Source organism: Pygocentrus nattereri, chromosome 20 (assembly GCF_015220715.1).
Source record: "Pygocentrus nattereri isolate fPygNat1 chromosome 20, fPygNat1.pri, whole genome shotgun sequence".
In the NCBI taxonomy this organism is placed as follows: Eukaryota; Metazoa; Chordata; class Actinopteri; order Characiformes; family Serrasalmidae; genus Pygocentrus; species Pygocentrus nattereri.
Window position 1 is genome coordinate 14018207 of NC_051230.1, and position 13344 is coordinate 14031550.

The 13344-nt window shown below is 38.5% G+C and overlaps 1 protein-coding gene across 3 annotated transcripts; it reads left to right on the forward strand.

The window, feature by feature from the left end:
* Nucleotides 1-1281: 1281 nt before the first annotated feature.
* ckmt2b (creatine kinase, mitochondrial 2b (sarcomeric)) lies at nt 1282-11604 on the forward strand. Of its 3 annotated transcripts, none has more exons than XM_037531369.1 (10): nt 1282-1369; nt 2773-2943; nt 3847-4045; nt 4161-4256; nt 4929-5150; nt 6057-6142; nt 8753-8876; nt 8965-9099; nt 9226-9351; nt 11357-11604. In XM_037531369.1, the coding sequence occupies exons 2-10, from the start codon at nt 2798-2800 to the stop codon at nt 11468-11470; spliced, it is 1248 nt and encodes a 415-aa protein (XP_037387266.1). In that variant the 5' UTR covers nt 1282-1369; nt 2773-2797; the 3' UTR covers nt 11471-11604. The 3 variants fall into 3 exon arrangements, with proteins under 3 accessions (XP_037387266.1, XP_017546586.1, XP_017546585.1); XM_017691097.2 differs by lacking the exon at nt 6057-6142 and adding an exon at nt 7167-7252 and having other exon boundaries at nt 1283-1369; XM_017691096.2 differs by lacking the exon at nt 6057-6142 and adding an exon at nt 7167-7252 and having other exon boundaries at nt 1294-1369; nt 2770-2943.
* The last annotated feature ends 1740 nt before the right edge of the window (nt 11605-13344 follow it).

Genomic DNA, 13344 nt, shown 5'->3' on the forward strand with positions numbered 1-13344 from the left:
GAGTTGTCCTCCCACAGTGGAAGGATGGACAGAAACACCTGTGGATTTATTCAGAACTAAAGCAAGAGTCAAGCTTGATTTCCTCTTCTCATAACTTTACAGTTTATCTGATGGTGACAGTTTTGGTGGTCTACTAGGTCTTGCATGGTTGTGATCTCCAGTTTAGTTGTTGTTTTTTCACTTCTATTACTTTATATTATTGTATATCACAGCTGTTGGAACAAAACCTTGTATCTCCAAAATGGTAACTTTACAGGAGAAGGAAAAAACCTGCTTCGTTTTTAATACGTCAATGGAACCAGAGTTTTTTCCAAGTCATTTTGGGCCATTTCTTGTGATTGATTCATCATGAAATTTACACACAATGTAAAGGTATTTTCAAACAGAATTTTTAAATAGAAGGTGGTCCCTGACTTTTGCACAGTACTGCATGTAAATGTTAGCTTTAATGAAGGCTACATTTTAAATGGCAGACAAGTTTTTCTCTCTCTCTCTCTCTCTCTCTCTCTCTCTCTCTCTCTCTGTGTCTTTCTCTCCTCTCTAATCCATTGGAGGAAGAGAGGGATGAAAGTGTCCGCCCAGCAGGGACGCTGGTATTAAGCTTGATAATACCAAAGCTCTCAGGTTTCTCTTGCGCAAAGCACTAACCAGTCTAACCAAAGTGTAACCTTCAGCTACACACTGCCTACACGGCAGAAGCCCATTGCCACACATACATGGGCCTAGATTGAACATTATGCATATATACACTTAACACCTAAATATTACTGAATTTCTTTTTCTGATAGTGTTTCATTAAACAGCCCATGTATATATCCGTATCTATATCTGTGCTCTCTGTCTGTCTATATATCTATATATCTTTCTATAATATGTTATAACTGTTATAAATAAAGCTGACTGAATATGTAGATAGATAGATAGATAGATAGATAGATAGATAGATAGATAGATAGATAGATAGATAGATAGATAGATAGATAGATAGATAGATAGATAGATAGATAGATAGATATGTACAGAGCCCTATCCAAGAACATGTTATTGCTGTGATAGACTATGGCCAATGCAACCGCATGTACTATACACATACCTACATGCATACCTTTGTATGTATGTATGTAGCCACATGTAGGAGAGGTCAGCCCTATAGGAGTGGAAAAGCCTAGAGGTTTTGACCTGTGTGAGGGAGAAAGCTCAAGGGCAAAGCGTCCAGCAGCAGGGAGGTGCTGACGGCTCTCACATGCTGACGGCAGAAATTGGATTGGCTGCTGGGATAAGCTCTTATTGGTAGCAGCCTTACTCCACAGTGCACTACCTGCTGGACTGTGCGACTGGAACTCATTCCCTTCTCTCCACTCTCTCTACAGTGAGTAACTTCTAAAAGCTTTATAAACTAAACAGGTTTATTTTGCTGCTTATTTGTTTGCATTTTTTTATACGCAAATATATACATATATAAATATTAATAAAATGATTTGTACATGAATGTAAAAACTGGTAGGATGGAAGATAATGTCTGATTGCTCAGTGCATTCAATGGGAAAAATTATTTTTCACTGACTGATTGTACAGCTGTTAACAAGTAATGTAATATGTAGGTAATTTGTATTTGGTTTATGGGAATTATTAAGAATATTGCACAATATTCACAATCATTCTTTGATTGTTGACATATAGACAAAGCGTAACGTAGCCACTGATTTAAAAAAAAAAACAACAACATATATCTCCAAACCAGGAACCTTACATGAGATTACATTAAATGTAATTAAATTAAGAATTAAATTATATGCCAGTGTAGATTAACAATATCAAATGCACATTAGCTTAGATATTATGCTAACATATGCTTAGAAGGTAAATCCAGCCACCTGTGCAGTGCTCAGTTTCAGACTGCCCCTTGCTGTGGGTCAACTGACTCTTATGCTGCAGGTCTCGCTCACCCCAGGGCCTCTCTCTCAGACTCTTGTCCGTTTGTAAGCCCCTCTGACCGGACTAGAATGTCACTGTGGATCATGTGGCTGGTGGAGCTTATTACTGCCAGCAAAGACTTGGCTGTAATGCTTAATCTAGACCTGTTGCTATTAATACTTCCTCCACAGCTCAGTTCAGCTCCTGCAGAGCACTTGCCTTTGGCCTGGTTCAGTGATGCCTTCTGGAGGAGGCCAGAATAGCCCCCAGCAGTGTTAAAGCTTTGTCTGGAGCTTTCATATATAGAATCATGACATAAGTTGGTCCCAGCTTAGCGTCACAATAATATTTATTTTGTTATAATAATAATATTAATAATAATAATAATAAAACTTTTCCTGAAGGTTCAGACTTTTACCCTGAACATAACACATGTCTCATGGGTCCATCCAAAGTTGTGGCTGTGTGAATTAATTTATTTCATTTTTATTTATTTATTTGTTTATTGCATAATTTGAAAAGTCCAAATTATTTGAAAAAAATGTTACATTAATTTCAATTACAAGGAGTGTTTTTACTTATTTTTATATATAGTTTGACTAATTGGTCCTACATTCAATCCAATCAAGTGAGCTGTTGCTGGAATTTATGAAATCTGTGCAATGGCTGGAGAGCAGAGAGAAGTCAGGAACTGAATCTGTGTTCTTGTAACTATTCTTCAGTCAAGATATTACTAACTTCTATATTTATTTTAATTTTATGCATTAGAAGTAAAAACACTCTTACTGTTGAGATGAATCGTTTATTGTGACATCTGCCCACAATATGCAATTATTATCTCACCCTTATCCACAGTAGCTGACTGGACATCTAAGCGGTGAGGATGGCGAGCACTTTCACTCGAATGCTGTCCGGCCGCAACGCAGCTGTGCTCATGGCCAGCCTCGGGGCAGGCACCCTGGGGGCTGGCTACCTGATGAGCGAGACTGGCGTGTCTGCTGCCGAGAGGAAGAAGCTCTATCCCCCCAGGTGAGAGACAATCTTAGTTGGTGATTTGTAAGTCTCATAAAGACCAAACCTGTAAATGTTTAGATTATAAATGGTTATTCATAGCTCGAGATAAACACGGTTAACTGAAAACAAAATGTCAAAGACTCTTTCTGAACTCCTCTAACATACATACATGACTGTCCTTATGAGTCAGTCAGTAAAACTAAAAAGTGTACAATACCAAGCTTTCACTGAAGCCTGTTGAGCACCATGTGACCGTGAAAAGGCCAGGTCATGTATCCTGAGGAGATCTCACACACACTTGGCTCAGGAACCAAAGTGCTTTAAATCCGGTACGGCGGGCAGAGAGCCACGCTCTACTCCACTGTCTGTGCCAGATTCACATGCAAAGCAAAATGATCTGATTTGTGAAATCCTAAAACTAGACGTACTGTACACTCCAAGTGCATGTAATACTAGATATCTGTGATAAAATTAAAATTCTAGAAGTCCAACAAAACATATTCCATGCTGAGTCATTTGTGAAAATAATCAAAACAAAATCTTGTAACTTTAAAAAACAATATTTGGTCATATTGTGTAAATATATAATGACATACTGTATCAACCAATAGAAATGGTCCAAAATTACCTTGAATAAAAGATTGCCATACAGATCTGTTATTTCCTTTAAAGTTACTTCAGAGATACAAAATTTTGTTATAAAAGCAGCATTATGACATATTTAATATTGTGTAGAGGGTAACTGCTGCCTCATGCAATATACCTAGGGTTTGATTCCCTGCTTGAGCAAGCACACCATACTTGCCCTTGGAGAAGACTTCCAATGCTACTTATGCCTACATCTGTAACATAATTATCCACAGTGTCCGCTGAATGCTTTTGCATTTCATTATTATGTTTTCCCACAATTTCTCATAGCGCTGACTACCCAGATCTGCGCAAGCATAACAACTGCATGGCGTCTTCTCTGACCCCTGCAATATATGGTCGCCTGAGGGACAAGGAAACCCCAAATGGCTGGACATTGGACCAGTGCATTCAGACTGGGGTGGACAACCCTGGGCATCCATTCATCAAGACTGTAGGCATGGTGGCTGGTGATGAGGAGAGCTATGAGGTATGCTACCCTGCATGTTTCTTTCACAGCAGTGAAATTTCATCAGCAAGTGCTGTGGGCTTAGTTCCTTATAGTACTCCCAGCCTGTGTAAATGAGTGTGGTTGTAATCCTCAGATGTTTGCTGAGCTCTTTGACCCAGTGATCAAGGACAGACACAATGGCTATGACCCAAAGATCATGAAACACCCTACAGATCTGGACAGCTCTAAGGTAAAGAATGTTTTCTTGGGCTTGCTTAGACTGAAATGCTAACTACCTCTAGATTAAACTAAAGAGACTTTTAAAAATATGCAATGAATGGAACTGAATGGAAACAACAAAGAAAGATCCTAAACTGTGTCATAAATGGTGATATCAGTGTACCCCATCCCAGTCCTTGGGGACTCCTGAGACCAGTGGTTCCCAACCCAGTCCTCAGGACCAGGCAAAGGTGGACCACGTTTTTGCTCCAACCCAATTTGCAACACAGGTGAAGGAAAAATGTGGGGGGCCCTGAGGACCAGAGTAGGAACCACTGTCTTAGATCGCTGTCTTAGAGTCATCAACTGAGCCCTTGCAATGAAAATAGTGACATTTTATTGTAAAAATTATATAAGCATATTTTTTGATGCCATGTACTTAAAATAAGAATGTCACTAAAATGTAAATAAAACAAAGTTTGTGTAAGGGATTATATATAGTATATGGACCAGAATTGATGACCCCTGCTCTAGACAGTTCACATATTAGCAATTGACGGAATTAGCAAATAAGAAAACATAGCCATGAATACGATACTGGGCTGCAGAAAGCAAAAACATGAGCCGTCAGGGGTCCCTGATGACTAGACTGGGAAGCCTGGTTTAACATGATGATGACATAACATGTCTCTCTCTGGTGCAGATCACCTCTGGGATGTTCGATGACAAATATGTGCTGTCATCCCGTGTGCGCACAGGCCGCAGCATCCGTGGCCTCAGCCTTCCCCCAGCCTGCACGCGCTCTGAAAGACGTGAGGTGGAGCGTGTGGTGGTCCAGGCCCTGTCTGGCCTGAAAGGGGACCTGTCTGGCAAATACTACAGCCTGACTGACATGACTGAGAGGGAGCAGCAACAGCTTATTGATGTAAGACATTGGCACTGACTTTTAGTACTTATTATACACACAAATAAAGTTATCAAGAATGATTCCTCAGAAGAATGCTGTGGATTTAAATGATGGCTCTTTAAAGGAACTTTCAGTAAAAGACTGAAATAGTTCTCTCTGACTGAAATAGGTCTCACTGCCTAACATTTGCTGCTTGAGCGATGATAAGGGCTTCTTATTTGTAGCTGTACATTTGGGGGTAGCATTTTGAAAAGTGCATGGGACGAAGAAATAACTACACATTTAATTCTTGGCTGATGATTACAGTAACCTGCAGATACCAGTCAAGTTTTTTGCTGTATGATGAGCAACGGGCAGGAAACATTTTAGGGTCTTTGTTTTTAAGTTGCACAGAGCTTGAACAGTTTCAGCATGTCCGAGATTTGAGAGTCTGATAAGTTTTGTTTTCTATAGCTCAGTAGCCACGGTTAACGTAGCGTTCCTCTGTCCATTTCTAAGAAATAAGAGACTCTCTATGCAAATTGTTAAACACTCAGCTGTGGCAATAATCTATTGTGTTCACTAGATAATGGCAAGTGCATTATAGGAAATAGTAGAGCCCTCAAAATTACTCTGGAATTCCATTTTATGACTCAATAGTGTCCGAAAAAATGCTAATTAATAAATAATTTAGTTGAATGTAAGTTGAAGGTAAGTCTCTACAAAGCATCTAAAATGTACTATCCAAGATTTGTATGTATTACCAAGATTTTTCCTAGAACCATTTATTCATGACAGGAAATGTTTAGGATTCTTTATGTGTAATAGTGTACATTTCTAATTGTTCAGATCTTTTGAATCCAGAGCCAAAAATATCAACGCCATAGTTTGTAATGCTACCTAACACAATTATCGCTGCTTTTGTCTCATGCTGGCCTATCTAAGGAGCACTTCCTCTTTGATAAGCCAGTGTCTCCTCTCCTCACTGCATCTGGAATGGCCAGAGACTGGCCAGACGCTCGAGGCATTTGGTAAGGAACAGGAATAGGAAGTAGTGATTCCCAGTTAGCACTGCCAGGCTGCAGTAGTGATCCCACTTGTTTGTCCACTTGTACTGAAAGATTACATGGTTATCATGATCTCGACTTCAGTCATTGACTAGGTAGCAGGTAGTGCTACTAGACCAAAATGTCTGTACAACTGTCCACATCATAAACTGATTATAATAGTATAAAGTTAGTGTTGACAATATAAGTTTTATCTAGTGGAATTTGGTGTTGGTACTGGAATATGTTTAAATGAAAGTTATGAGAACATTTGGCTCATTTCGCATTAGCTTGCTTACAAGTCACTTTGAGCGACTGAAAATGTAGGAACTTGTTTGGATTAATGTAGTTATGTTGCAACCAAAGTTTAAAGGGAAGGACATGCCTGAAACTCCTCCTTCTTCCAATCTAACACCCTATAAATTTATATCCTCACCTTCCGTTCCCAAAATGAAGGGTTGGCAATGCCCACCACCACCCCATCTCCTCCCTGTTGCTCAGTCCTACATTAGTCCTACTACAGCAATGAGGGGGTCTGGCCTTCTAGCTACAAGCAGAAGATGCAATAAATAATTGCAGTTAACAATTTAATTGTCTTTTTTGTTCTTGTTTGTGACTGTTAAAGAACAAACCTAGAGTGGCTGAGCATTTTGTTTTCTACCTGTCCATATTTAGTAGCTTGCAGTTCCCACATATTACCATTAAAGTTGTTAAAGTCAGAAGATGCATATCAGTAAAAGCATTTTCTGCTTTTTCACATGTATTAGTCTCAACCCACTGGAAGAAAATGCGCATAATTCACACTGAGTTTGTTGCAATGTAATCATATGACTGTGAAAGCTAACAACTGCGATCAGCTCAAATAATTGCACTCAGGTGATCAGGTGATAATTGCTTTACTGGGAACACAAGAACAAGACATTTTGCTTTCAATCTGGACCCTTATCGTTTGTGTTTAACCCCTCCCTCATGTTCTCCCCTTTTTCCTGATTGGTATAATCCATCTTAGGATCATTTCCTGTTTGACAAGCCTGTCTCGCCCTTGCTGACTTGTGCAGGGATGGCGCGTGACTGGCCTGATGCCAGAGGAATCTGGTATGGTGCATGAGATCTGCACTACCAGTGGCCGCTTATAGACTGCATGCGCACTTGTGTGTGAAATTTCAGTGCTGTGGTCCTGACGTGTTTATTTTATTGTAACGCGGAGCGAGGAGACGGACGCATACACTGAGATAAGTAAGATTTAATAAGGGCAAATCCAGGGTCATAGCCAACACGGATAGATCGGGGGGCAGACATGACATAAACCAGAATAAACGCAGCAAACAGAGACCCAGACATCGAACACAGAGAGGCAAACACAGGGCTTAAATACACAGGGATAACGAGGGTCAGGTGCAAACAATCAGGGGAGGAGTTACAAAATGAGGGGCAGGACTACAGATACCAAAACAAATGCACATGGAAGACCAAAACAAAGGAGCACATGGAGTAGTGGGAGGAGCCAACCGTGACATTTATACTGACTGATACTTTCAGTTAATTTATGAAAGGGCCCATATCCTATATTTTTCTAGTATTTTAGCTTTTTTTTAGCTGCACTAATAACATTTACGTGGTTTTGTGTACTAAAAATAGTGATAATTATATTTTACATGTGATTTTCCAGCATGTCTTTATCCCTTAGAACTAAAAAGGCTGTTTTTTGTTTGTCAATAAAATAGAAAATAATAAATTTACATATTTCCATCTAATGCCTACAGCAGTTTAGCTCCACCCATTCTCGCTGAAGTTATAATAAATGTTTCAGCCCAGTGGGCATCCAATTAAAACTGATATAGTCATATGCAAATATTTGGGTTCCCCTACTTATTTCCTGAATTTAACATATTGGAAAAAAACATAAAATGAGGCCTTATTTTATTTTTCAGACATCTTCAAATACATATAAATTCTGCTCTAGCATTAGCAGAAAAATGCCATATTTAGGTTTGTTGACTGTAGACGATGTGTTAACTTATTTACATTTAGAAAATCAACAAGACATGCAATTTGACCAGAGGAACTCAAACATTTGCACACAACTATTTCAGTTCTGATTGGCTACTATTTATTGTACCTGAAAAAAGTCTGGGCTGAAACACTCCTTACTTAGTGACAATGGGTGGAACTAATTGCAAGAGGCTGTTTAGGTAGATATATATAAACAAACTGTTTTCTGTGACATCACAAAAATAATGAGTTCAAAACAAGCCGTTTATATGACTGGAATGTATGGACTGCAGAGTAAACAGCATGTTTTGAAACCTGAATGGTATTTATATACTACAACTCTTGTTTCATAAAAGTGAGTAAAACTTCCAATATATGGGCCCTTTAATGCCATATAAACTTTCTGAAAGCAAAGGTTTGTAAATATGACGTTATTTGGACATCTTCTGATCCATTTAACTACTCAATCTAATAACAAAGCAAAGGTGTGTTTTTGGGCATTTTCAGCAGATCAGAACCTTTTGAGATAAAATATAACTTGTATTGTATAGTAATCTTTTATGTAGATTAGTTTCCAAATCTGATGGATGTGTCATTTCACAGGCACAACAATGAGAAAACATTCTTAATCTGGATCAATGAGGAGGACCACACCCGCGTCATCTCCATGGAGAAGGGTGGCAACATGAAGAGGGTCTTTGAGAGATTCTGCAGAGGACTGAAAGATGTATGTATACATCATTCAGGGGAACATGATCATATTCCTGTTATAAAGCAGAAATTAATATCTTTGTGTTTTACGTCACTCTGTAAAGGTGGAGAGGCTGATTCAGGAGAGAGGCTGGGAGTTCATGTGGAATGAACGTCTAGGCTACATCCTGACTTGCCCATCCAACCTGGGCACCGGACTAAGAGCTGGAGTCCATGTCCGCCTGCCACTCCTCAGCAAGGTTCTGAATTGTGGATAATTTGACATAAGATTAATTTATCTACTTTTAAATTTAGCTGAATGCGTTTGTGTAGAAAATATACGATTCGATTACATCTTATTTTCCTCCATGTCCCTTCTGCCAAAGGATCCACGCTTCTCCAAGATCCTGGATAACCTCAGGCTACAGAAGCGCGGTACGGGAGGTGTGGACACTGCTGCTGTAGGCGACACTTTTGACATCTCCAACCTTGATCGGCTGGGCAAGTCTGAGGTAAATAGCTCCTGCTGTAGGAAGTCTTATCTTTGCCAAATGCCTCGGCAGGATTGAGGGGGAAAAAAGGTATCCTCAAATATGAGGGCAGATATTATACTGGAGGGCTTAGGGAAGGCCCATACAGACAAGAGACAAGCCTTTTATGACAAGCACTTGCTCATTTAATCTATGTAGTATTGAAAAATTTGTAGAAGCTTGTACAGGAACTTCAGTTCACAGGGCCCATATGATGGAATTTTACTGACTTGTTTTGTAGATCATAAATATTGTTCAGGTTTCAAAACATTCCATTCACTCCCACTCCAGACAGTCTATATATGAAAACAAAGCTGCAAATCCATTTTGAGTTTTGAGCCATTTTGATTTTGAAGTCTGCGTTTTTGTGATGTCACAAAAAAACTAAAGATTTACACAATATTTATCTGTTTATACAGCAACTGAGCTCTGCCTATTTTACACTGAACTAAGTGCATCATTCTGGATAGCTTTTTAAATGAAGCACAATACAAGGCAACCAATCAGAACAGATCATTTAGAAAGTAAGCAAAGTTTATTTACATAGCTTATGCATAATATAAAGTATTATAGTACAAAGCAGGAAATCAGGTGGGGCAGTGGTTCATTTGATTAGTTTATGATTATGCAGTGGCAGCAGCAGCATCTGAGGGTAAGGATTGTACAGCGTTGTACAGCAAGAAGCTCAATGGTGGTCAAGCTGGTCCAGAAGGCTGGCGAGCAGTGGCACTCGATCAAGGCAGAAGAGGCAACAGCATCAGACGCACAGGATGGGCAAAGAAAGAAAAACACACAGAGTCAGTGATGTAATGAGTGACTGATCACAGATTACAGTATAACAGAGCAGCAGAGACTCTGGCAGGTCTAGATCTGACAGGGAAAACTAATTACCAAAGGCTTGACTATACAAGTAAGATTTTAGCCTAGACTTAAATACTGAGGCTGTGTCTGAGTCCTGAACATTAACAGGAAGATTATTCCAAATCTGGGGGCTTTGTATGAGAAGGCTGTCCCCCCGATGTAGCTTCATTAATTCTAGGTACCAGTAGTAAGCCAGCACCTTGTGATCTAAGTAGGCGTGATGGTTCATAGTAGGAGAGAAGTTCACTCAGGTACTGAGGGCGAGTCCGCTTAGAGCTTTATAGGTCAGTAATAGAATTTTATAGTCAATGCGAAATTTGACTGATAACCAGTGTAGGGTTGATAAAACTGGGCTGATATGGTCAAAATATCAGTTTTACATATCAATCTTAAAAATACAGTAAAAAACATGGCTTGTTTGTTCAATTCTAAGTGATAAAAGGGTTGAAAATGGTCATTAAAAAAAAACTATGACTCTTTTGGATGTGTTAAAGCAATATAGATGTCATATGAAGAAATTTCCTAAGAAAAAGTACCAGAAAGATCACAGGCAGACTATAGTTATCTGCTCCATATGGAAGACCATTACATAATCCACCACTTCCTAAAAAGGCGATGATGTAGGTGGCATCATTAGCTACCCGTAACCAGCTCAACTCCTCCAGGGCTGCTTTTCTGGACACAGCTTTAGCCTATTCCTATGGTTTTGAAAGTAAAGATGCCCTTTTTTAGATAGATGTAGATGAGCCACTTTTGAAACCTTTCAGTATATGATTCTTCAAGGAATCTTTTTTGCAAATGCGATTTGCAAGTGTACAGATCCTTTAAGAACCTTTAGTTTTTTTCCTAGATCCATATGTTGAAGCGTTGAAGCATTTATTTTATTTTATATAAGTATAAACTCCAAGATAACATAAAACTCAGCAAACATAAAATGAGATAAAATTTGCAGAAAAATTCTTTGTGTGTTTTGACCTATTTTCATTTAGAAAATCAACAAAACATGTCATTTGACCAGGGGTGTTCAAATTTTTGCATATGACAGTATGTATAACAAACCCACCTGTAATATTTAAGACCACTAAGAGCTAAGCTGACTGGCTCATTTTATACTCCATTGTTCCAGGTCGAGCTGGTTCAGTGTGTGATCGATGGTGTCAACTTTCTGATTGAGTGTGAGAAGAGGCTGGAGAAAGGCCAGGACATCAAAGTTCCAGCACCCATCCAGTCCAGGAAATGAGCAGTTTCGTCTCAGAGCGTCCAGCTGAGAGCTTGGCTGATGATAGACCCACAGGCCGTGCCCTCTGCAATCTCCACTACTACTGCAGGTCTTACTGGAAATCTAAACTCAATAAATCCTTCTAATAAAACCGCTCCGTGTGTTTGGTGGAGTTTGTCTATAGATTTTGAACACTAATGTGATCTGTAAAATGATTTCAGTGTGTTGTAGAGAAGTCTGTAGGTTCAAAACAGCTGTGTGCATTGTGATCAAGGGCAGATATGGATGCAAAGGTTACTGTGTAGGAAGCATATTTTATTGTGATAGCGTGATTAACTAGAAGAATCTCTAAGAGAATGAAATAACAATACTGAAATGAGGGCAAAATATGTATCGTTCTGCACTTGGACATAATTAACCACTGATGCACCCTTAAAAAATGGTTCATCAAGTGTTCTTTAGTAAGAAAAAGGGTTCTGTATAGAGTCATCAACACTCAAAGAACCCTTTGCATGATTAAAGGGTTCTTTGCATCATGAAAGGGTTCTTTGGATTGATGGAGAATGTGCTGTAGATGGTTCTACATAGAAGCTATTTGAAAAGAGTTCTATATAGCACCCAAAAAGGTCCTTCTGTTGTTACAAGCTTGACATCAAAACAGTAAAAGAACCCTTTTTATAGAGCCTTTATCAAAAATGTTTTTATAGAACCACCTACAGCAAATTCTTGATATGTTTGTAGAAAATGCATTATTTCACAACAAAACTCTCTTAACGGCGATTAAGCAAAATTTTGAAGAAATTTTGAAAAGAATTGTGGAATTTCTATTTAATAGGTTAAATTTGTGAAACATAATTTAAGCAAGTGGGTACACTGGACTAATTCTTGACCTGCTAATCTATAAGGACAAACTGTTATTGTTATAAGCTTGACATCTTCTTTATAAAACCATCTACAGCACATTCTTAAGAACCCTTTAAGAACCCATTCTATATAGAACCATTTTCTTTACTTGAAGAACCCTTGAAAACCTCTCTTTTTCAAGAGAGTGGGCTTGTTTATTTTTATTACTTCACAACAGTGAAACCTATCAATCTGTGAAGTGTGCAGAAAGAAAAATAGTATCAACCAAATACAATCTTGCTATTTTAGATTCTTTTAGAAATCACCCCACATTCCTTAATGCAGCTTTACACATTCTTGATCATTCCCTAAAGCAGTTTTACGAGGTGCTCGAAAACTTGCTGTTGCTGAAAATTGTTTATGGGTTGTATTTCAAAATATCCTTTTTCATTTTATTAAATTTGAACATTTTTTGCAAATATCTATGTGCACAGGCATCAACTCCACTATATATTTACCTTAGAATTTATTTCATTTGCATTTAAGCATAAGCCTTAACATCACTATGTTTTAAGCATTTCCCAACTTCAAACGTAGTGTATCTTTCTCGTAGTGTGGACAGTATTGTTTGGAATCTGGCCCACACTCTTAGCAAAAGGGTTCTAGGTAGTACCAACATAGGATTCTTTGGCTTTTAACAATAGTGGAATCCTTTTTGGTGTTGTGTTGAACCCTTTTCAAAAAGGATTCTATGTAGCACCCTCTGCAACACATTCTCCATCAATCTGAAGAATCTTTTAATCATGCAAAGGGTTCTTTGGCTGTTCATGGCTCTGTACAGAACAATTTTCTTTACTCAAGAACCCTTAAAGAACCATCTTTTTTAAGGTTGTATATTTTACAATTCACTCGACTATGTTTACTAATTTAAAAGGTCCCTTATGCAGATAACACATGGAAAAAGTTTTTCACTTGCTTCATCAAAGACAATAAGCAAAGGTTGATATGATTCCATTTGTCAATAACTGATCATTACTAGTGTTAAAGACAAA